General features: G+C 38.2%; 1 protein-coding gene across 5 annotated transcripts in view; it reads right to left on the reverse strand.

Annotated features, from left to right (window-relative positions):
- Positions 1–1,108: 1,108 nt before the first annotated feature.
- USP33 (ubiquitin specific peptidase 33) overlaps positions 1,109–24,678 on the reverse strand; it is a 31,109-nt gene continuing 7,539 nt past the window's right edge. Inside the window, exons 4-24 of one of the 5 annotated variants that reach the window (XM_081008977.1) lie at positions 24,579–24,641; positions 23,281–23,418; positions 21,838–21,940; positions 20,732–20,801; positions 19,972–20,085; positions 18,822–18,900; positions 17,637–18,036; positions 15,772–15,873; positions 13,744–13,856; positions 12,912–13,084; positions 12,725–12,819; positions 12,111–12,144; positions 10,214–10,259; positions 9,235–9,415; positions 8,965–9,091; positions 7,277–7,443; positions 5,412–5,493; positions 4,714–4,822; positions 4,021–4,123; positions 3,155–3,223; positions 1,109–2,283 (exon numbers count right to left, since the gene is read on the reverse strand). In XM_081008977.1, the coding sequence (XP_080865103.1) occupies positions 2,126–2,283; positions 3,155–3,223; positions 4,021–4,123; positions 4,714–4,822; positions 5,412–5,493; positions 7,277–7,443; positions 8,965–9,091; positions 9,235–9,415; positions 10,214–10,259; positions 12,111–12,144; positions 12,725–12,819; positions 12,912–13,084; positions 13,744–13,856; positions 15,772–15,873; positions 17,637–18,036; positions 18,822–18,900; positions 19,972–20,085; positions 20,732–20,801; positions 21,838–21,940; positions 23,281–23,418; positions 24,579–24,641 (2,526 nt within the window). In that variant the 3' untranslated portion in view covers positions 1,109–2,125. Of the gene's footprint in view, positions 2,284–3,154; positions 3,224–4,020; positions 4,124–4,713; positions 4,823–5,411; positions 5,494–7,276; positions 7,444–8,964; positions 9,092–9,234; positions 9,416–10,213; positions 10,260–12,110; positions 12,145–12,724; positions 12,820–12,911; positions 13,085–13,743; positions 13,857–15,732; positions 15,874–17,636; positions 18,037–18,821; positions 18,901–19,971; positions 20,086–20,731; positions 20,802–21,837; positions 21,941–23,280; positions 23,419–24,578; positions 24,642–24,678 lie in introns of all 5 variants that reach the window. The other 4 variants (XM_081008976.1, XM_081008975.1, XM_081008979.1 and 1 more) reach the window with 4 other exon arrangements.

A 24,678-nucleotide genomic window follows, 5' to 3' on the forward strand; every position in this document is an offset into this window, starting at 1 on the left:
ATCCAGTGCAAATGGCCAATGTTTTTGTTTAACACAAAAATATTAAACAACGCAAGATCTCATTTGTCTCTTGCATATGAAGAATCACAAGGTATTAGTAGCAAAAGTATGATATGCAACAACAGATTCCCCCCACTAATATTTTACTTCTGTCCAGGGATCAAGGTGTCTTGTGATTCAATAGTAATTTTATAACCTAGTGGAGCAAAGTCCCTATCCAAAGCTTCATCTTAGAACAATTAGCATTGTTCTCCCAAAGAAATGATTTTTTTTTTTTTTAGTGTGAAGGCAGTTCAATGGTAGATCATCTGATTTGCATGCAGAAGGTTCCAGCTTCAATTCTCAGCATTTCCAGGTACGACTGGAGAGCCGCTGCCAGTCAGTGTAGAGACTACTGAGGTAGATGGTCTGACTCAGTACTGTATAAGGCAGCTTCTGATGTTCCATTTACCAGAATGAAACTATTGTTGCACTTTCATCCTCTGGACTGCCATTTGTACTATAAGTACTGTATTTTTCTCCCTATAGGACGCACTCCCCCCCCCCCCAAATGAAGAGGAAATGTGTGTGCGTCCTATGGGGCGAATCCAGGCTTCAGGAAGCTATCCGCAAGCCTTGGGAGCCCGCAGGAGTTCCCGCCGGTCTCCCAAGGCTTGCGGAGAGCTGCCTGCATCCTGAAGCCCGGGGCGCGCTGAGAAGCGCACCCCGGGCTTCGGGCAGATATCCGCAAACCTGGGGAGACCGGCACGACTTCCCGCTGGGCTCCCTAGGCTTGCAGATAGCAGCCTGTTCTGGGGGCTGGGGTCAGGGGAAGCTCTGGCTTCACCCGCCCCAGCCCTGCACCTGGGAGGGGAATATTTTTTTTTTCTATATTTCCCCCCCTCCAAAACTAGGTGCGCCCTATGGGCTGGTGTGCCCTATGGGGCAAAAAATACAGTAAATCATTTTGACTCAGAGGTGAGCATGCTTTTGAAGGTTTCTCCAGTCAAAATGGATCTTCCCTTTCATTTCTGAAATTGTACATTAAAGCACAGCAGCAACCTATAATACATATTCCTAATATATATATTGAAGTTAAAGTTCAACCACTTGCTTAAAGTTCAAACACTTTTTATCATTTTACCATTGGTTTTTATTGAACTAGCAAATAATAATAATATTGCTTATACGTTAGCAATATTCAGGAAGAAACACATTTGGGTGACATTCAACATTTCAATATGAATAATCTAGAATGTTTTTGCAATCTTGCTTTGTGTTATCATTCAACATCTGACATCATAAATCATGCCAATGAGCATTGCAGAACTGTACAATAGATTTTTCCACATTAAACTATTGATGCTTTTAATTAATAAAAAAAAAGACTAGAAAATTTTCAGGTGTGCAAGCTGCTAACATACCCACTTCATGCTCTCAGAACACACACTCCTAAAGACTATGGGTTTGTTTAATTACACATACTATTGATTATACTAGCTTACATTCAACAACAACTTATCAGACAGTTTAAACAGTAGGAAGTTACTTACGCTGCTGACCAAAACCAATGTTTCATCTGAATCATTAGTATATATGATACACTCAAATAAGAAAATTATCTAATGCAAAGTTCATTATGTTTTTCTATAGTGCAGTGCAAATAAAAGTGAAGCATAACTTTTCCTGAGTTTTCTTAGGATGTTAGAACCATTTTTTTACAATCTCACCAACAGCTTAAAATATTTATATTTCATTCTTTATATATGCTAAATTGATATCCCATCTTTCCACCATGTGGTGTTAAAGACCCTTTAAATCTTGTCTTGACAAGACCCGATATGAAAGAGCCTAGAAATTCATAGAGATATTGAAAAGAACAGTTAAATCCTTCATCTCTACTTTGCATATGTACAGTTAATGTAGAACAAGGAAGTTACCCTAAGGTCTCTGAAAGGTTCTAAAACATTTTTAGAATTTATATATTACAATGTTCAATTTGTTTTTCACAGACACAATAATGCCCAACCTCATGTTATCTCACAGGGAAAACAAAAATAAAACAGAAAAAGAGACAAAAAAAATCTTAGGAATGTATGTTGTTAACTGGATGCTATCTCATTAGAATTTATCCTTGGGTTGGTGGCTACAGACCACGTGTTTCTAACTCAATCTTATCTTCAGTTTGTAACGATTCAGGTTCAATTTGAGCAACAGGTGGTCGCAGGATGATTTCTGGTCCCCCCCCATAGATGGACTGTAGAAAATTCCATGTTTCTTCAGAAATCTGTCCAGAATCAGCTCCTAAAAAAACATTTCGGTGAAGGTGAAGCCGATATTCAACTAATGATTTTTGAAAACAATCTGCTTATAAGTGCTATATTTTAATACCAAGCTCCAAATCCAAGCACAGCAAACACTGCAGATGGCATTAACTGGATCAGGGTAACTATTTAAGATTACTTTAATTTTTGCAACTGTGCATGCAACTCAAGCCAATTACATTCCACATACTTTGGCATTTTGTTCTTACAAGTAAATATTTTATAAAACTTGAAGGGCTTGACATTTACAAGGAGACTTAATGTTATAGAGGAATTCTGCTATGCATAAACTTCACTCTCACTCTCTCATTTTTAAGTCAACATCTTGGAACAGCTACCCGCACATTTTCAAAGGTTTTCAACCCTTCACCCCCTTAGTAATTATGTGGACTAAAAAGCTGCATGTTATCCAAAGGTTTGTACAGCAACTGATGGTAAATCCATGCTGCACAGACATTTAGATAGGAAGTTTCATAGTCACAGTCCTTAATTTTTGCCTTCAACATAAAATGTCATTTTAAAAAAAGCAAAAACAAAAAGAATATAGAGAGCTGAAGTACAGTACTACTGTTTTAAATGGAAGCTAGTAATCTTGAAACAACATCTCAAAACACCTCATATATGTGTTCAAAGTCAGTATTTGATATTTCCTAAGGTTTTATTGACTCTGTTTTTTTATCTGTATCTGTTTCATCTGCCCTGGGAGCTTATGTAATGCAAGGAGGTTTTAAAATGGACTAATCAATCAATAAATGAACAGAAATAGAAACAAAACTAGAAAGACATGCAAGTAGTCACTAGCAGAAAAAGAAAAACTTAATGCATAAGAGATTGTATCAATAGAGTCATACCTTGTTTCAGAACTACAGATCCACATTTATTGACAGCAATTTTGGCATTGTCAATGGGCCCTGGAGGATCTAGTGATAGAAAAATGTTAGCATGTAAGGTAATAATGAAGAGATACTATTTAAAACAAAAACACCTCAGAAAACTACTCTAGTACTTTCTTCATTTTCTATTTTTTCTCCTTTGGAGGTGTAGCCAACAAAACATTACGCACTTAAAAGTTATTAGTAAAGGAGACAGCATATCCAGGAGCACAATTCAAAAACTCACCTACAAGAGCAAAAGAACTGCCCATCTTCAGATGGGCTTTTGCTCCCTTTTTTGGCACAGCAACCACCCTGCACTGTAAACAGCTTTTAAAAATACATCTGAATCATCTCCCAAAACTTTAGATGATATTTACAAGCAAACTATCCATTAAAACTGTCGTGAAGTCTTCTGAACTGATCTCTAGAATCATGCTTGCAAATAAAGCGGATTCTCCTCTGGTGCCTTAATAGCTAGCTAGTGTTGTAGCTTCCTACATGCTGTTGCATGCCAACAGCTCTATTATGTCCTATTCTCTGTTTTGTTTTGTTTTAGCTACTAAAACAGGCACCCCCAAACTCAGCCCTCCAGCTGTTTTGGGACTACAACTCCCATCATCCCTAGCTAACAGGACCAGTGGTCAGGGATGATGGGAACTGTAGTCCCAAAACAACTGAAGGACCGAGTTTGGGGATGCCTGTACTAAAAGCTCTTCAAAAGAGTTGGTATATGCCTTCTGACAGGTGTTTTTTTAATTAGTAAATTACTGTGATAAAATTCTAAGTGCATGCTATAAAAGGTACGTCCTACGTACTTGATAAGAATTTTGAAATCTACTCACCATTGTCCTTGCCCTTCACAAACCCTTCCCATTCTCTGAACCACTGCATACTGATGCAATAGAATATGGATGGAAACTCCTCCTCTTGGAAGGCTCTGTTGAGCTGAGAGACACAAAGCAAGCTCTAAAGCACTTGATGAAATTGTGATGCCTTCTCAAGAGAAGCAACTGAAATATTCTTAACAACTTTTTGACAATTTAACCACGAAAGCACACATGAGCTTGTATCTGAAGCATTCTATGAATCCTGACCCAATATTGAAATCTCACCACTGCTACCCCACACTCCAATGTGGATGCTATGTGAATATGAAAGAGTCTTCATGAAAATAGAATATCCACTACTGTAAAAGGCTAACTTTTCTTCAGTACAAAAATACTGGACTGGATCCTGAGTCGGCAGTCTTTAAATGTATGGGCTCCTTCTATTTGGGAAAGGGCTCTTAATCTTGCCAGTGAAAAGAGATGGGGAACAGATTATTTTCACTTTCTCCCTTCTGCACACCCATGCCTCATGCCACACTGTCCCAGAAGGGCATATGCCTTGCCAGACCAGATTTCCAGAAGGCTCAGGGGCTGCTGGAGAAAACCATGGAAGTGTCATTTGAGCAAAATTCTACTCACAGGTTCCAGATCACTGTTTTTATGAAGTTTAAAGAAGAAGAACTTAACAAGCGAGAAGGAATGTATTACCCGAATAAACATTTCCAGTTCTGTCTTCCTTCTTTTCTCTATTTTTTCTGTTTCCATTTGACAGGTATGACAAACATAGAGATGATTCACAGCTGGTCCTCCACCATACCTGCAATCACAGAATATTAAATGTCATTTTAGAAGGATCAAAAGTTGTGCATTGAACCAAGTTGTTCTTTGCTTGAACAATAAATGCTGTAATTTGTTCAGCACCAGTTTCCTATGTAGGTAATATTTCATCAATAGGAGCAACTTCCTTGAAAAATAAGCCACACACATTTTAGTTGTGCACAACTATTACTGAAAGATAGCTTCTCTCTCTCATGTTGGTATTCACTGGTGTAATTCTTGGAAGGCTCTTTAATGCAGCAAAGGCTCAAATGAATGGAAGGCAGGGATATTATTTTGCCCATTCTCCCTTCCTTCAGTATCACCTCATGCCCTTTTCTGGGAGCTGTGAGGGGAAGAGATGATGATTATGATATTATTATTAATAATAATAATCCACTCTCCTTCTGTACACAGAAGCTTCTGCTGGATTAGACCATACCATGAGCAAACCACCATTACTGGATAAAACACAAAATCTGTATCAAAATGTGAAGAGGCTTTATAGACAAATAACTTCTTGTATTTATGTACAGTATATGGACGAAACATCAAAAGCAATTCATTTCATCTTGTAAACAACAGCTTACCTGCTATACAAGTTGTCCCATATATTTTGAGGTAGCACTACTACAAGGTCCTCTATAGAAGTAGCCTTGTGTGGAGGAACTCCTGAGGAGCAGACATAGTAAAAAAAAATTCAAGCAAAACTATTTACTATATGGTCATGTTAACTATTAAAGAATATCATATGCTTCAAAAAGCCTTACCAATGAATACAGTTTGAGCAGGGGAGGGGGAATACAACTTCTGTCACAACCGGCTTTCAGCAACTTGTGCAATTTAATTGTCAGAACAAATGCATGCTATAGCTTTCCCAGAAGTGAGAAGAGAGATCATGCTAGATTTGAGCTTGAAACGCACTTGTGACATGAATATGTATGCAAAGATTCAAAATATCTTAAATTTGCACAATAGTTATCAAATTGCAAAACAGAAAATTTCAAACAATTGCACAACAGATTTCCTCATCCCTAACCTTTCTTTAGTATCTACCCTTTCTATTTTTGTCTTCAGACTGCTCCTGTACCACAACTATGGCTGTCATTTATACCTGGTGCATCTAGCAGGACCCCCAGTAAGATTTAAGTGAAAGTGGTTTCCAAAATCTCTCACATGAAGGAAAAGCCCTCTTAAAGGGCCGTGGAGCTATGGCAGCATGGGTCAATCCATCTCATTGCTACATTTGTGGGTGTTTGGACAGCAGTTGCAGAAATGGTTCAAGTCATTGGAAGGTAGTCACTGCTTTCCACCTTCCAAGGTAACCCACAGCAGCCATGACAGGCCATGGGTTTTCAGGCAGGATACGGGTTGTAGGAAGCTGTACCCTTGTTGGTATGCTCTGCCTTGCCTGTGCAGTCCGCCTTGCTACTTGTAAGTTGAACCCAATAAAACTGTGTTGTGCCTTTTCTCAAAAATTAAGAAAAATGTCCCACACCTATTTTTCACCCCATCCCAGCTCTCTTCCTACCCCTGTGAACACAAGTATATATGCATTAAAAAAATGTCCTTCACATCAACATTTGATAAACAGAGGTCTGATTTTCAAATTTTAAACAAAGAAATTATGACCCAAAGCAAATGTGGAAGCTAATACTGCTTTTCCTTAATATTATTCCACAGAGAAGTGTCAATCCGTCAAAAGAGCAGAAACAAGTTATCATGTATGTAAGATTCCTTATGCAAATACCAGCCACAGCCAGACAACTGATATGATCTGAATGATCTTGTAAGAATTTCAGGAACGGGAAAACAAAATCAAACAAACCGTTCCCCAAATTCAAGCTTTGATGGCAGCAGAATAAAGAATGGTTTAAAGAAATCTGTGTATTTAGGAGCTTACAATTTAAGGATGCCTTGTATTTTTGTTCTCTAACCTAAGTCTAACCCCTGCCAGTTTTATTGTCAATCTGCTTGAAAATTAGAGGGCATGATCATCTTTCAATTGATTTTTAGAATGCAAAAATTTAAAGACCCAAATAAAATCAGAAATGTTCTGCCTGTCAATGCCTGAAGCAGTAGGAAGGAAAATGGGGTAAAAAGAATACAAGCAGTAAATAATGTGCTGATTTTATTATGGGTTTCAAATTAAATACTATTATCAGTGAGTCATTGCTGACAAGTAAAGATATACCAACTGCTGCACCATTCAGCTAGCAAGCTAAACAACTTATATCTATTGTTGTAATTCTTAACCAGCAATATCCCTCTTCACATTTCAAAGCTGAAGAACTTAAGCTCAAACAGAAGCCATTTCTGAAATAGATGGGACTATTTCAGAGGGAAGTCAGGCTATGACTGCCAAGTAGAGAGTCAGGAAGTTGTCACACTACGTGATGAGATAACTTATTAGATAACATACTCAATTATGTATGATGCATAATTATGCTCTCACCTCCATGTATGCAGAGGAAATCATTATTTGAAATAGGTCCCGGTTCTGCAAAAGTCCTGAATTTGTTCAACCACTGTCTGGAAATATAAAACTGGAGGAGGCTTGGTTCCATTATATTAAGGCTTGATACCTTCTGTCTCTCTTTTTTAGCTTCTTCATTGCTTTTTCTATTACAATAATGAAAAGAGGTAATACTGAGAACATTAAGTAACATCAATAATCATTATTATATCCATATGAGATTATTTCAATTTGTGTGAAATAAAATGCAAGTTTATACACTATGCTAATTGTAAGTCACTGGAAAGATCTGCCAATAAAATAAAGTGCAGTGTTTCAAATTTGGATGTGTTCCAAGTAAAAAATATTTAGGATATAGTAACTGGAAATATGAATACCCTAACAAGGTAGCACATATTTTTATTTGTGTGTGCACATTAGAAGCATACGTAACTCCTGAGCTTTATTTTAATAGAAGGAATTGATCTGCACACATTACTGGTACAGATGTCAATTAAGTACAGTTACAATTAATTTGAAAATTTGCTCCCCAGTTTATCAGAATCTATGTACTTGAGGTCAACATCTAGGTCTAATGCTTGCAACACGAAACAGTTTCCCTAATAACATGTTTAGCTCTTTACATAATTTGGCTACTGTTTATTTGTTAAGAAGTTAAATTTATTGTCCCATTTATTAGAATGTCTTTGCTCTTTAGACTATAAGAGTAGTTCTCTCTCTCCCTGGCCCTATTCACATTTCAATAAAAGCTCAGCTGCAGGAGCTCATAAATTTCAAGCTACTACAGTGAATCCCTTTGTCCTCCAGCTTGCAGCTGCTGAACTGTGAAGTGTTCCTTTTACTGCAGTTGAATTCTATCTGACTCCAGAATCCGTCCTACATGCATTCTCCTATGAATTTAAATGAGGAAACATCAGCTATTAATTCAAAGTGAACTATGCACAGTGTCCAATTTCACTGTGGTATCCTATCTGTGAATTTTCATCAAATATATTACAATTTATTTGAAATGAAATGAATAATATTCAGGTTTAAAGTCAATTTAGCTTATTTTCTAATTTTGCAATAAAAATGCATGGCTGTCAAAACAATATTTCCAGAGATGTTAGAATCTGTGGTCCTAGAGAATATTGGACTACCAGTCCCATCATCCCTAACTACTGCCCAAGCTGGCTGAAGATAATGGGAGTTGGAGTCCAAAAATATCTGGAGGGCCACAAATTCCCAGTTCCTATTATAAATAAATACTACAGAAGACCAGAGGTCTCTACTTTTACATGGACTGATGTTGGGGCCATGGTTCAGTATGTTTCAAGAATATTGTATTGTAAAAAATGCTCGGGGCGGGGGAGCTAGGAAAAATTAAGTCAGTAGAAAGGCCCAGAAAAAGAAGCAGAATGAGTTGAAAAACGTGAGAACTGTGGGAAAATACACTACCTCACTGCAAAGTAGCATCTTAAAAGAAGTCATGCTTTCTGTATTGGCCCACAGTTACAGCTGATCAGAAACGCTAACCATTGGAAAGTATTATCCAGCTCTTTGGAATACTCTCTTGAAACTGATGCAGGCAAGAATTAACAGCTAATATGATAAAAAACCATGCATTGGGTACTAACAAGAAATTTACTCAAGATGGTATTTCAAATCCTTGTCCCTTGTTTTCTCACCTGTAGAAGAGAACATAAGCTTCTGCATTTTGAACTGTTGATTCGGTGACTTCTGTGACACTCTGATCATCAAACTCATACCATCGATTATTTAAGTTGTTCCGGCAATAAGCTATATAATGTCCATCTAAATTCAAGAACAGTTAAGATAATTTTTTGTCAAAGTACTGTAAGGCAATCCGAAACTAAAACATATTAACACAACTATTTGATTCCACCCCAGTTGCATAATATGGATCCAGAAAGAGAATATATACTATATATACTTACTGATGGCAGTTCCATGGTGACAGATTACTGATAAGAGATCATACATCACTATTTGAGTTGGACTGTCTTTGGCAAGAAAAGGTTGAAGATCAAGTCCTTCCAAGGGAAAGGATACATGAGTCCCAATTTTTGTGGAAAACATAAGGTCATGCCTGAATCTTTTGAGATGAATGCACAATATCTATAAAGAAGAGTAGACACTCATTCAAAAACTGATGCTTCACAACTTAATACTAATATAAAAGGCAAGCATTTTACTACTGCTACCTTGTTATTAAATTTATTGCGTTCTGTCCTGCCTTCTCATTTTTTTTACAAAAAAGGGATGTTCCATGGGCCACTTTACATAATCCTACCAAAGATTTGTGTTTAGTTCGGTGAATAAGGATATTTTCCTGCACAGATGTACACTTTTGTAGAAAAACCTCCCCATGTAACTGGTTATAATGGAAGATTATGGGTTGTATCCAATGCCACCTATGTGGAAGCAGAATGAACTTCTGCTTGCACTATGGAACTTCACCTTCCTCTCCTCTCCCACGCAGCCTACTACATGCCCTCAAAATCTGCTGGATGGTTGATGGACGCTCTGGAGCAGAATTTTGGGAGCACGGAGGCAGCCGCAGATACTTTGTAAAAAAATTTACTGAATGCCATGCAGTTGCGTCCATGTGCCTGAAGCACTGATATGCACTTGTGCAATGGGCTGGAGGATGCTCCAGATCTGGGTACATGATGCAGGGGGGTGGGGGAGGGAGAGTACAGGAAAGCCCATTGTACAAGTGGATATCTGATCACACGTAATCAGCTTTTAGCCTTTTGTGTAGGTGCATTGCCATTTTTAATATCTTCATCTGAGTAAGTGTGCAAATGTGACAAGATAAAAGCATCTTTCGGGAAGCCAGAATGCAGCTTTCACACTATATTCACAACTATCTATTATGGAAAAACAACACTATTATTTAAAAAAATGGAATACCTCAGGAAAGTGTTGAACTTTGCAGAATTTTACTCCATTTCTTAACCTAAAGCAAATTTAGTAAAGTTGTAAAAAAGTATCCAATGCAAACATTTAAAACAATGACATTTTAAATACTGTACAATACCCTGGATATTTCAAAATTGCTAACTAGAAAAAGCGCTATCATCTTCAAAAGAAATCACAAGGTTGGAAGTGATCAGAAATTAATTAGATCTTATTTTCACAGACACAAGGCATAAGTCATAGGTATGATCAATTTGCACATCATAAGCAATCATTCCTTCTTGGCAATCGATGTAGTCAGCATATATCAGAAAAGGCAATGTGGATCTCCTGTTTATTAATACAAAAAACATGCAGCAAATGCATACTCAGAGGAACATTAAGCATAGCTGTGGAAGGAGAAGTCACAGCATGCCCTCAACTAGCCTCTTTGAGGGGTACTCAAGTTTTACTCAGACATACTGAAACTTATGACTAGGTTAGATCCATTAATTTTAAAGGTCTGCTTTGAGTAAAACTTTATACTGAGAAAAATGGGGAGGACATTGTATTTGACTGCAGGCCCATAATCAATGACACCAATCCTCTGAACATATTGGAGGAAAGAACAAAACGCCTGTCATTTTTTTGCTAGTATTAATTTAAAAAACACGAATTAGCCCCTTGTAGAAGCCAAAGGTACTGTCACTTACGCAAGGAGGGAACTTGCCAAATTCTGCCATTTTCTCCCAGCTCAGTGGCAGTCCCCCAACACTGCCTTGAAAGGTATTCAAGAGGGTCCCCTGATTCTCATGAGCAACCTCTTATTTTCCTTATTTCTTTATTAAATTTCGATACTGCCTTTTATCCAAGGATCACAGGGTAGTTTACAATATTAAAAGCTCCACGCTGGGCAAATGATTCCTCCACTGCAGGGGGTTGGACTAGATGACCCTCATGATCCCTGCCAATTCTATGATTCTACAATTCTATCTTTGCTTCTGTTTGCAGCCTTTTGCCATATATTTGGTGCTGCACGAGTGTCCCTACAACCCTCATGAACCTTGGGCCTCTTTCTGTATAGTTCAAAGCATCTGTGCACTTATGGACATAGGGAGATGCTGTATGCCAGGCATGTCCAACTAGTAGGGTGTGATCTACGATCCAATATAAAAACTGGTAGTGATCTACCACCCAGGGATGGGTGCAGGGTGGGCGGACGATGCCGATCCTGCCTTCTCTCCCCCCCCCCCGGCTCCCTCCACCCCTGCGCAGGCGATGCTGTTGCTGGTCCTGATCCCGCCTTCCCTCGTCAGAGACCTGGCTCCTTCTCGCCTCCCTCCTCCCCCACCCAGCATATCTCTCTCTCTCTCTCTCTCTCTCTCTCTCTCTCTCTCTCTCTCCCCTCAAACCAGTTGGGCTGCGGAGCTCTTTCATACCCGGCTTTGGAACCGTTGTCTTTCTGTCTATTGAGGAGCATGCTGTACTCCAGCTGCCTTGGGCCCGCGATCAATCCGGATCAACCTTCAGGTGCCTTCTAAAAGTTTTATAGTTCTTTATCTCCTTGACATCTGATCAGCAGGCAGATGTCCTGTACACCTTGTCAAAATCCTTGTGCGAGGTGTGCAGAAGTGATGGGAAAGGGAGAGGCAACTTTTCCTGCACTCTGCCTTTACTTGCAAAATGCCTTTTCCCACTTCCATCTTTCTGAAAAGAAAGAGGTTCTTTGGATACTCAGGCTGTGTTTTGTAGGCAAAGGCAATGGAGACTTTCGCTGCAAAACAAGATTTGGGGGAAGTGGGAGGAAGGGGAAGTCCCACTGTATCGGCTGCTGCAATTCTGGATCTCATCCAACAGCTTTTAAAATAACCACATATATCAAATTATAAGAATTTAAGAGCAGGCCACTTACTTTTTACACTTTTCACAACTGTACATATTGTCACCTGCAGACATTGCGGGAAGGAAAGCATAACCATTATTCTAAAAACATATTCCCACCACAGCCTGCACTAAGCTTTTCTGATTTTGCAAGGCACTAAGTATTCAAGACATTCTAGCATCAGGAATACATGCACTACGTGGACTTTCACTGACTAGATATCCGCCCAGATAGCTTAAAAATATTTTTGTTAATAAATTGTAAGATTGGCCATAGGAAGCTGCATTATAGTGAGTCTGACTACGGATCCATCAAGGTCTGAACTAGAAAGGCAGACCCTCTCCTAACCCTACTTGAAGATGCTAGGGATTAAATCAGGGATTTTCTGCATTCAAAGCAGATGTCCTACCAATGAGCCACAGCCCTTCCCATCAATGAAAATGAGTTTATTTTAAATTAAAGGGATAAAATTTCTACACTGGCTAATTTGAACCTTTGCTCTGTTGAATATATTGTCAACTGATGGTTCCACAACAGTGTAAAAGGGAACCTTTTCTAGACCTTTTAAATGGAAAATAGGTACAAAAAGTAAGAGGTATGGTTGTCATATTTAGTAAGACATGTGAAAAATATGAATTTCTTACCTTTCAGTTCATCTCTAGCAAAAAAGGCAGCAAGACAATCTTGTAAGGTTACTGTTGGACCCCAAAACCAGCTAGGAACACATGAGACAACAAACCTGAAACATCATTGACAAAAAAAACAGCAAATGTTCTGCCAGTACAGCAGAAACATCAGTTTAAAATGTTCAAGCAATGCAAAGAAACAAACCTTTTGAAGTATTCCATGAAAAAGGCTATCCAGCCCTGAGGAGCATATGCTTCACCGCAAGAGCCTGCCTTGATAAGAGAGGTCTGATGACTTGCCGAATGCAGCTTAGCAAGGTCTTCTTTGCCTGGAATAGGCAATGACAAGTCCTGGAAAGTCTCCAGAGTCACTGACACCTATTGCCAAACCAAAGGGAAGATGATTAGGCGAACACCACCTTCTTTTTAATTGACCCAATAAAATTCTATATTTTAAATTATCAGCATTAAATTCCACTTGTGGCTAATTACAGTGCTTTGCTCCAATAATACCACCAGATGGCAAACTACAGGCAATTACAGGTAACCTACAACCTTCACATATATAACTTGTGCACATTCAGCTTTACGTACTTGGCAATTAAAAAAAAAACTTTAAAAGGGAGCAGACTTCCAGGAAAAAAGACTTTGGCATTCCCATTCATAACCCAATGTGTTTTGAGTATACACAATTTTGGTTTTAGGCACTATGCCCGGAATGTAACCCCAAAGTAAGTCGAGAGTTGCCTGGATGCATCCACTGTAAAGTACTACAGTACTATGTGAACATGAAAATTAACAGTAGCTGTTTGGGACTAAACTAAGCTGAAAAAGCTATTAAGAACAGGAAACAGACCAGCCTAAAACTATGAGGAAGTCCGAACTAGAATAATCCAGGAACTGTTTGCATATTTCAAGTGGATGAATAAATATATTCATGCTTCATTTTTAACAACTTCTTTTACCATATAAGGGAAGAAAACTTACACAAGTACTAACGGTGTATGTAGCAACATTTATTTTATCCCTTCACTTACCCGGTCACATGTTAGACATTGTACTGAACTTATGATAGTCCCATCAAATATGTCAGAAATAACACTTCTGAATTTTTTGTGTTTCTTCTTTTTGGGGGAACATATGGTTGGAACTAAAAAGAAAAAGAAAAGAAAATGAAAATCAGGACAGAGTTGAAGTACAATAACTTTTTATTCTACTCTTCTTCTGGTCTCGGTGGCACAATGGGTCAGTGAATCTGGCTGTTAACCAGAAGGTTGGTGGTTCAAGCCCACCCAGGGATGGCTGTGGGCAGGATTCATGCATTGCAGAGGGTTGGAATAGATAACCCTTGAGGCCCCTTCTAACTCTACAATTCTATGATTCTAAGAATACCAGACCTATAGTTAATTCTCCCTTTCTATTACTATTTTGGAGAACTCCACTACCAAACATTCAGAAAAAAAACTTTAAAAGCAGAAGACATCTGAAGGCAGCCCTGTTTAGGGAATATTTTAATGTTTAACGGACTACTGTATTTTAATATTTTGTTGGAAGCCGCCCAGCGTGGCTGGGGAAACCCAACCAGATGGGCGGGGTATAAATGATAAATTTATTTGTTGTTGTTGTTGTTGTATTATTTTTAATAAACAGTGAGCCAAAAAGCAAATCCACTTTATTACAAATCATTGCTTATTGAGCTGGCTAGGGTAGCAGATTCTTTAATATAATTCTACAAGGGGAGATGGCAGTGTTCACACAAAACATACATTAGGTACATTTCACATTAACATGGGGTCTTTGGCACAAGACCTCACTGCTCCCATGCTACAAATCTGCATGACAGATGGTGATAAGAACACAGCCAACTCTTTGACTATACAAAATGCAGCTTCTAGACAGGGCTGTCCCACAAAAGTTATATCTAATAAGGAAATCTGGTATAAACAACAAATGACTTAAGGGTTCTATTATGATTTCTGCAAGCCTTCTGGCTTTGAACAAATCACTGGATCTTTCAGATCTGATGGGAGACAAAGGCCTTGCCTTGTACATACAGCAAAATATGATAGCAGAATGGACTGTACTACTTCAGACTGCAGGTTGGAGATAAACCTTTTTAAGTGTTCCTCCATGTAAACACACCCTGAAAGTAGAAAACTAACAGATTCAGGGAAAAGATTCAGACCTAGCCCTCTCCTGCTGTGCTAGTTTTCTATTTACATGGACACTTAAAATAAATTCAGAATGTGATTCTGCACCTGCAGCCTGAACTGGCACAGTCCATTCTATCACCTCGGCCCTCTGTCACTAAATTCTCACCTCATTCTGCTGCATATACAGACCCAGACAAAGACAGCCTCACATGCAGTGTCCACAGCACAATCCAGAGAGACTGTATGTGGCTCAATCCCTACTACTATGTATGTGTCAGAAGAAGAAAACTCCTGTGTGTCAGGCAATGGAGATATAAATGTGCAAAAGCATCTTATGAAACAAAATAAAAGACAGTTTAAATACAAACTAGAAGAGAGTTTTCTTAACTAGCTTTTAAAAGAACTGGCTACATGAAAGTATGAAAAAGAAACAAAGCAGATGAAGAAATAAAATGTGACTGGAAAACAATAGGATATTTTAAGCTGCTCTGACAAATTTGCCAAAATGATGCAACTCCCCAGAGTCATGCAGTAAATAAATAGAGGCTTTGGTGCTGGTGTTTGGTCCCTAGACAGAAATCTTGTGCTTGCCGTTTATGTTATTGTCTTAGCATTTTGTTGATGGAATGACATACCCAAAGCCCTCAAAATAGCATGGGGCATGGGAACAAATAAAGAGTTCTTAATGTCCAGTCTCACTGCTGGCAGCCACCAGACCACAGTGTAATACTGAAAGACCAAAATTCATTTCCAATATGAATTGATGAAAGGGGGTGGGTGAATCAAGCAACTTAATGTTGTTATTTTAATCATTTAAAAGTGTTAGGACCAATACAGGAGAAAAGCACCAAGTAACATCAGGGAATGCTATACCTTTTTTGTTCAAGGGTGCCAGTCCAGACCAGAAAGTACCTGATTTGGGAGGGCTGGTTGATAAACGTGCATTCCCCCCATCTTTTGAAGGAAAACTTTGTGGCATAGACACATCATTCATATGGACATCATTGATATAGTCTGTAAAACACATTTTAGCCAAATACGTATTACAAAATTAAAATGAACCAAGAGGATGGAGTTAAAACTTAACTAACTGCCCAGAGTCCTATTTGTTATTAAGTTTAAGAAGCAGAGTCACAATGCCCTTCAAAAGAAAAAGAAAAAAACCTGGAATCATGAGCAGGGTAGAAAATGAACAAAGGAAGAATGGAAAAGGATGTGAACCAAAACTGCCACAATGGAAAAATTAAGCAAATGAAAAATTAGAAGTTGCAAAGGAAAATAGAGCAGGGACTAGTGAAGGAAGAGGGACACTATGGAAAGATTGTTTAGAAACTACAAAAAGTGTGTATTTTGCCACATCCAAGACATCATTCAGCTCAAATGTTTTACCCCATACAGACAAGAGGAGCAGCTTTCATACTGGCTAAAATGTTTAGCGTCAACCAGGTATTTCAGCAATATTGCCATGGGGTCATGACACTCTTTAATCTTAACTTAGAGAAAATGCATAGCTTCTGCTGTGAAAAATGCACATACATGTAAGTTTGCAATTTCAGTTTGCAAAGAAAAGCTCATCTCATTGAACAACTTTCCATTTCTGCCAACGTGGGGGTAGAAACTGTCAAGTCAATGAACAAACACTCATTTCCCTAATACACAAATGATCACATACACACACCACTCCATTCCAGCCCCTTCTCATGGCAAGTGGTTTACTTCACTCTTAAAGTGCACTTATCCTTAAACAGAAACAACCATGTTGCTATCACTCGACAGAGAAACGTGAGAAAGCAGTGAAAGCACATGCCACTCCTGGAACAGAGCTGGAAGCAACTTCTTCCAACCACTGTGGTCAACTAGGAACTGTTCTGGAAGCCCAAGAGACCTTGGGAGTACCTTTAACCAGCTTTGGCTGGTATACTAGCTGCAGTATCTGGATAGCGTGGTGACTGCAGCCCCTGCACTGGTAACTTCAAGACTGCATTACTGCAATGTGCTCTATATGGGTCTGCCCTTGGGAAGAGCTACCGAGTGCAGAATGAAGCAGCTAATATCCCAACCCACACTGAGCTCCAGTTCAAAATTTTGTCATTTTATGCAAACACCGGACACATTTTATTAATTTTACCTGGAGGAGTGCTGTTAGTTCCTCTGTGTTACAGAGGCCCAACTGCTCTCAACCAAAGTCAAGCACTTAAGTGTCTTCAGCAGGCACCCTTGCTTTTAACTTTCAGGCACCTCCTAAAGACTTTGCTATGCTGACAGGCCTATGCTGTTGTTTATTATTATTTTTTTAGTAGGCAATCATTTTAATCATTGTTCTGCACTGCTTTCAACGTTTTTAATGTTCTTATATTTCCGTACACCAACCTGATATTTTAGCAGAAGGCAGTACAGAAACACTTGCATAAATAAATAAGGGAAAACCAGAGTAACTATCACTTGCTTTTGTTGCTGGTAGAATTCAGACAAGTGCCTCCCCAAAGTCTTGTACTATCTGTTCTATTACAGAGTGACAGAACTTGGCCGTTTTAATATAAAATTGTGGCAACCCATCCTAATAACAGCTGATCATACAAAAACAAATGGTTTATATCCACTGCTGCCAAGTCAACAACAAATTCAAAAATATTCTATCCTGTAAGAGCTACAAACGAGATCAAAATCAGTAAAATAACATTGTAGCATGACACAGTAGTAAGGTGGAATTGAATCTTGTAACAGATGTGACCAAAATATTACCCAACACTTTTTCTAATTAATAGCCATACAATCACCTGAGTATCTGCTGTGTATTTGCACCTTCACTGTTTCCTGATTGTTCAAAAATTCAGCCGTTTCAAAGAAACTGTATATGTCTTTTTCTATGTCTTCCACAGAGCTTGCTTTGTTCATCTTGGTACACAAGGATTTCTCTTTCTGATTGTCTTTGAATGCATTTTCATCATCCTGAATTAACATTGTGTCCTCTGCTTGGTCCTCTGCCACAGATTTTGACCAAGCCTCATTTTCTACCTTATCAGTATTATTGCATGATTGAAACTCTACATCCGATTGACTCTTCTCTTCTTCCATGCTCTCTTCATTTGCTGGGATACTATCCTCTACTGAAATAACAGGTTCTTTTAACTCTTCATGTAGTAAATCCATCAAACAACGCAAAAATTCCTGTGCATCCTGAAATTTAAAATGGTAGGTACAGCATTGTGCTTTATTCAGATGAGTACTCCAATGGTGCTAGCCATTCAATAATGCTAAAAACAACTTTCAATCAGCTCTTTGGGTTTACAGCAGTGATTCCAAATCCCACAAACCCCGGATTACTTGAAAATTGCTGATGGTCTTGGCAGACCAGTTATTGATTTTTCTGCCTGTTGTAGCAAATGTAATGCATTATGCTACATGCTGTATTACTTTTATTTTTATCGCTTCTTCGTCTTATATTTTATTTTATTACAAAATAAAAGCTCCTAGTTCCCTATTGTGGTCTGTAGCTGGATTTAATCTGTTCTAAATTTTCACATTACACTTTATGGGTTGCATCCAATGCTGCACCTGCAGACTTCTGCTTGTGCAATGAGACTTCCTGTTCCTCTCTCCACATAGCTCCAAAGTCTGCTCTGGAAACTCCTCTGGAGCAGATTCTGAGGGTGTGTGATGGGCAGCAGGGGAGATGAGGGGAAATTCCATTGCTCATGCAGACGTCTGCTGCAGTAGCAGAACAGCGACGTTGGATATGACTGTGTAATTTTGGACCTAGGCAGAATTTTATCAACTACTCTTATTCATAAATCAAGAAGGGGGAAAAACAGCATGGATTGTAAACATCATCTAGCAGCTAGCCAAGAACCCGAAGTGAAATGTATTATTTTACCTGCAATTTCCATTTCTTTGAACCTTGCAACTTTACTAAATAAAATTTTCCTGTAGTATGTATAGAGGAAACCTTAAGAAAAGCTTACCTGCTGAGAATAGCCTCGAAATGTTGGATTAACTGTTTTAATTCCTTGAAACAAATTTGTGGGGACAACTGCTCCAGGTCTGGAAGAAAAAAATATTTAAGTGCATTTACAACTTTTCAAATGGTTGAAATGTTTCAGTTTACTAGTACAGTATTCAAATTGCAATAGTTGTTAAACCAACAAATCAAAATGTCAAGAGGTTTCTAAAACTGCCTTTGGATACAAAATCTGAATTTCATCTCTCAGCATCCTATGACATTATAGGCCTATTCTCACCTTTCTTGATTCTGTGATTGATTGGGTACACTGTTTGGGGTAGTATTGATGTCTCAAGATGCCTTTCATGCATCATGAAATATTCATTTCATGCATCCTTTCTTATTCCTTTCACACAAGACTGTACTCATTGATGTGTACATCTAATTCTGTACCATACACATAACTTAAGAACAATCTAAGATAGACACAAAATCTTGCTTGCTTGCCACAGTCTTTTATATTTTGAGTCAAACTATACCAAAGTAAACAATAAGAATTCTGCCAAGGAAATTGTGAGTTTCAATTAGAGGCATCTTTTTAGTCACTGCTGAAAGCTGTGTGGGGCACTAGATGCACCTTGTCTAACTTCATCAGATCAATTCTTATTTTATTATACAAGAGCTGCTTAAAATTCTACAACCCAGGTAATCCATAATCTTTATGGATATTTATTGTTTCAATAGGTGATGCCCCAGACTAGAAACAGAAAAAAATTACAATGCACTCAAATTACAACCCATTTCAAACAGAGATCCTACATTATTCAATAACTCAGCCAAATTCATACGAACATGCTAATTGCTTACAGTAGGCCTTCCATTCAGGCGCTTGATTAATGTTATATTACCGTAATTATAATTATTGTGGGATAATTTACATGTCATAAACCACTATGGAACTGAATAAGCAGATGTAAGATTGTCATTGGGAAGATGACTCCAAGTGTGTGCACATTATGAAAAATACAGATCTACTTCATATGTTTTCTGCTAAACAATCATTGAAACTCTAAGATTTTATGTAGTTCACCAATTACAAAATATTCTACTGAAAATATATTTGTGAGAAGCTGATTTAGAAAAATTATGCCAGTACAGAAGTAGCACAATACCTGCTTTTATGCCAGAGTTCTGTCATCAGTTTGTAATAACTTCTGCAGATGGCTGGTTTCTTATCAGTACGAGCTAAACTCCCACAGTCAAGGAAAAACTGGGTTAATGGTGGGCTGGCAAGAAAGGGAAAAAGACCATTAGTTTTTTGAGACTGTGCTAAATATGTCAATATTACTTCAACCCCAGTTATATGGTACAGCTCTGCCCCTTTCTAGATAAGCTCCATTTTTCTAGTAAGAGACCCTTTGATTCCATGATAGCGCTGATACCATCTTGCACCTTCAGCATCTGATTGCAACAGTAACATATCTGTTTAATATTATATTAATAAAATGAGATGCAGTGTAACAAAATGACCACACTGCTTCTACACCAATAAATATTGAAGAAAAAATAAAAGCCTTTTCTAAACTTTTGGTATTAATCCTTCTCTTTACATTCATATCATCAAGAAATTGGATACACTTGAGTTAGCACAGAAAATCAGTGAAAACAGGAAAAGAGTCCTGCACTTCATAGACTAGTTAAATAACTATGAGACGATCTATAAAGTGAAAACTCATATTAATTTAACTTATGAGTTTGGAGGCCTTATGAAAGGGCATATGATCAGGACGTGCCTCCTGCAAGTTCTATAGGCCATACAACTCACATAGTAGTATCTATGCTGTAACCTCTACCCTACACAGCTTCTTGCTGATCTGGAATTTCTAACAACTGAAAAGCACACTGCCCTACAAAGAGGACTGTTTTTCTTACCAATTTGAAAGAGCTTGTAAAGCTGCATTCATGTAACAAGTGTTTCCAATATTTTTCAAGCCTGTCAGACCTGCAAATAATGAAAAACTGCTAAGCAAGCAAAAAAAAGGTTACAATATGTGTAGTAGGGAGTTTCTCACAGAGATTTAAAAGCAACAATTAACCTGTATATATACATAGTAGCTCAGAACTCAATGAGAGATATCCAAAATCAGGCATACTAAGCTAGATCTATTGAAATCAACAGACACAAGCCAATTAATTTCAGTGGGTCTACTCTGGGTATGGCTTATTTGGCTATTACCCAATGAGACAACATCTGTGAAATTCAACTTCTACTCACTGCTCTTATACATTGAATAAAAGTGTCTCCTCATTTCTCCTCACATTTTTATCTTGTCTTTAAGTTATATCACTGACCGCAGTCACCACAGATCTAAACAAATTCTTGCATTCCCTCCAAGACCCTTAAAAGGTAATGGGACCCCTGACCATTAGGTCCAGTCGCGGACGACTCTGGGGTTGCGGCGCTCATCTCGCTTTACTGGCCGAGGGAGCCGGCATACAGCTTCTGGGTCATGTGGCCAGCATGACTAAGCCACTTTTGGCAAACCAGAGCAGCGCACGGAACGCCGTTTACCTTCCCGCCAGAGCAGTACCTATTTATCTACTTGCACTTCATGCTTTCGAACTGCTAGGTTGGCAGGAGCTGGGACCAAGCAACGGGAGCTCACCCCATCACGGGGATTCGAACCACCGACCTTCTGATCAGCAAGCCCCAGGCTCAGTGGTTTAACCCACAGCGCCACCTGCGTCTCTCCAAGACCTTTAGAAATGTCCAATTTCTCTCTCAACCCAGCTCCCTAGATGTCCAGCTGAACACCTACATTTCAACAGACAAAGCTTATTATCCAAATAGGTAGCTAATTAGGGTCAGAAAACTGAGATGTAGGGGTAGATGGGACCTATAAAACAATTGTGTGAAAGAAGAACATAAAAACACACATGAAACCACTGATGAGATAAAATTTCATTGAAATTATGAATATGGTACTAACAATTTGTGTCAACTAACAATATTTTCGTGAACTTTTCAGTTATATTACCTCTTGCCTTGAATTCATCCTCTTCATCTACTTGTACATCAAGGTCATCAAATGTTGCAATTAGAGGAATTTTCAGTGTAGGGATACTAGGTAACCTAATATCCTTTGGGAAAGATCAAGATACAAAGCATGAGAAGCCTTGTGTTGTTCCTGCAAATCTTACTTTTCTTTGTGTATCATTTAAAATCAGTCTATGAACATTATTTATATCAAGTTCTAAAGCATGTTTTACATGCAAAGCCAAGAGTTTACTGACATGCATATGTCAAAACTTTTTGAAATAACTTATCCAAGAGCATAGGTTTCTTATAGGAAGATAAGAAATATGAATGTTCCGAGGGCTAGTTGCTGAGATCACAAGTGGGGAGAGTGCTGATAAACTCAGGTCCTGCTCAAGGGCTATAGCCATCCGGTTGACCACTGCAGTAGCACTTAATGAAAGCAACCATATTCAATTTTTCAATTTTACTTTAAAAATTAATAGTTATTATGAATGTCAGTATATTAAGGACATATTTTCATAATTCTTAAATGAAGTTTCCCAGCTGAGCTCGAGTTCCATTTCTCAAGGTAGCGCTCAATGCTTTATGGCAAAGCACTTTCAAAACTCAGGGGAATTTCAAAAGCAATTTGTACTGTGTTCAATTTTTTAAAAAGTCAGAAATCCCACTGGGTATGAGCTGTGCCTAGAGCATGCTTGAAGTGGCTCGTTGGATCCCCATGAGTGATGCAACTGACCACTTTATGAGTGATCATAAAGTATTAAAATATGCACATATTACACTATTAGTTTTCAAAATTAAAACACAGTAACAGTGTAATCCTATAAATGTTTACGCAAAAGTAAATCCCACAATTCAAAAGATCTTACTCCCTAGCAAACACACATAGGACTGAACCCTAATAAGCATTTATATAGCACTCTGAAGTTTTCGAACCTCTTGAATATAGATTCTTTGGCATGGCTCACATGATGTGATAAGCCAAACCACAAACAAAGCTTGGCTACAGCTAGTGGTTAATGAAGAGAGAGCTTAACTATGGAACTAAGTTTGGACGACACAATAAGACTAAGCCAAACTTTGCTTAAATCAATGCAGGAGCAAAATGGGACTGTAGAAGAGCAAAGTGGTTACAAACTGCTCTGCAAAAGCCTGCATGCTTGTGTAGTTGCAATAAACCATATTTGGCTTACACTGCCATGCAAACCGTGTAAAATCATCAAGAATTTAGGACTCTAAAGATGCTAAAGCAAAACTGCTGTACTACAAGCTTTGTTAATAGCTTCCTTAAACACTATTTAAATAATCTATTGAATGTTTATGTGTAGAAGACTAAAAACCTGACTTCTTAATTGAAACATCTTATAAACCATACATAAACAGCAAAAAAATCAATTTAAAATCCCATATAAAATCCCAGATAGTGAACTTGCCTAATTACCTGTATGATGTGAGACAGTCGAACATTTTGCATTGAAGAATGAGACTTCAGTTTTCTATCAAGAAACACTTCTTTGCTACATGCATAACACCAGACACGTAATGTGGTAAGGTTAACCGTTAGACAGTGATTTGTTTCCTAGAAAACAAATGCAGCTACTAAATCTTTTTAATACAGTAAGACCAACTGTGAAGGAATTGGGTCTTGCTTGTATGGACTGTTGCATTTTACTTGTATGGAAATGCATATCTTTCTAGGCTTGGTTTAAACGTAATGTTTGCACAGACTGTTATAGGAATAACTAGCTACATCCTGACATTCTAAACTTAGGGCAATGAGAACTCCATTGTATACATGAGAGGCTGCACATCCATCACCTGCTGGCAGGAAAATAAAAAGCTCCAAACTGCTTTGAAACTGTAACCCAAAGGGAGGGGCTTATGATTGTGGAGGGGAGTTTATATATAGGAATACACAGCTGAGAAGTGGTGGCACCTGGAAAAAAATGGAGTGAGGGCACAGAAGAGACAAAATATATTTCTAGGTTGGCAAGAAAGAAAAATAACAGCAATAACAGCAATTCAGGTATGGAGCAGGGGGGAGCTCATCCCCCTGCCCCCCCCCCGCGCTGCCTATGCAACTGGGAGGCAATGAGTTCAAGGTGAAACTCCACATGATACAGAAAAAGTAAAAAGTGTTTCCTGGGCTCCATGGAGACCACTTCAGCTCTTAACAGCAGAATGGTAAAAGAATGTGGTTGTGCTAGTTCTTCACGTTAAAGGTGTTTTGCAACTGCATGCTTCCTCTCCATATCAACTTTCTTCCTTAAAATGAAACCCAAATACATTTGGGAAATACATTTTACTTAGAACAATGCCTTTGGCTTTTTATTCACAAACCAAATAGTATCCACTACTATTTTCAACAAAAAATATGAACAAAAACATTATTTTAAACTCCAAAACTTGGATATAGTTGCTATTTACCCTGGTATAAAATACTAGCTGTTGCATCACATTTTCCTACACCAACTGCCAATAAATGTAAAACTAAGGTTATCATGAACAATACAGTTAAATGCTGGAATCTAAATTATGTATTCAGCCATTAAAGGTTCTGCTTATTAAACATGACATCATTGTTCATATTTGCTGAAATTAAGCAATTGTTTATTTTAAATTAAATCTAACTTCCCTGTTTATCAACCATCCATATAAGTAATCTCTGCACACCAGAAAGATTCAAAAGTTAAAGATGAGTTAACTTGTCAAAACGCTTAAGTATTTTTACATACATACCTCCGAATGTATGGTACTGTGATCTATATGAGATTCTCCACAACCAACATATGAGCATCTATTCTGTCAAACAAAACAGAATCATTAACAAAATGCAAAA

Source organism: Podarcis pityusensis, assembly GCF_964106645.2.
Source record: "Podarcis pityusensis genome assembly, chromosome: 6".
Lineage (NCBI taxonomy): Eukaryota > Metazoa > Chordata > Lepidosauria > Squamata > Lacertidae > Podarcis > Podarcis pityusensis.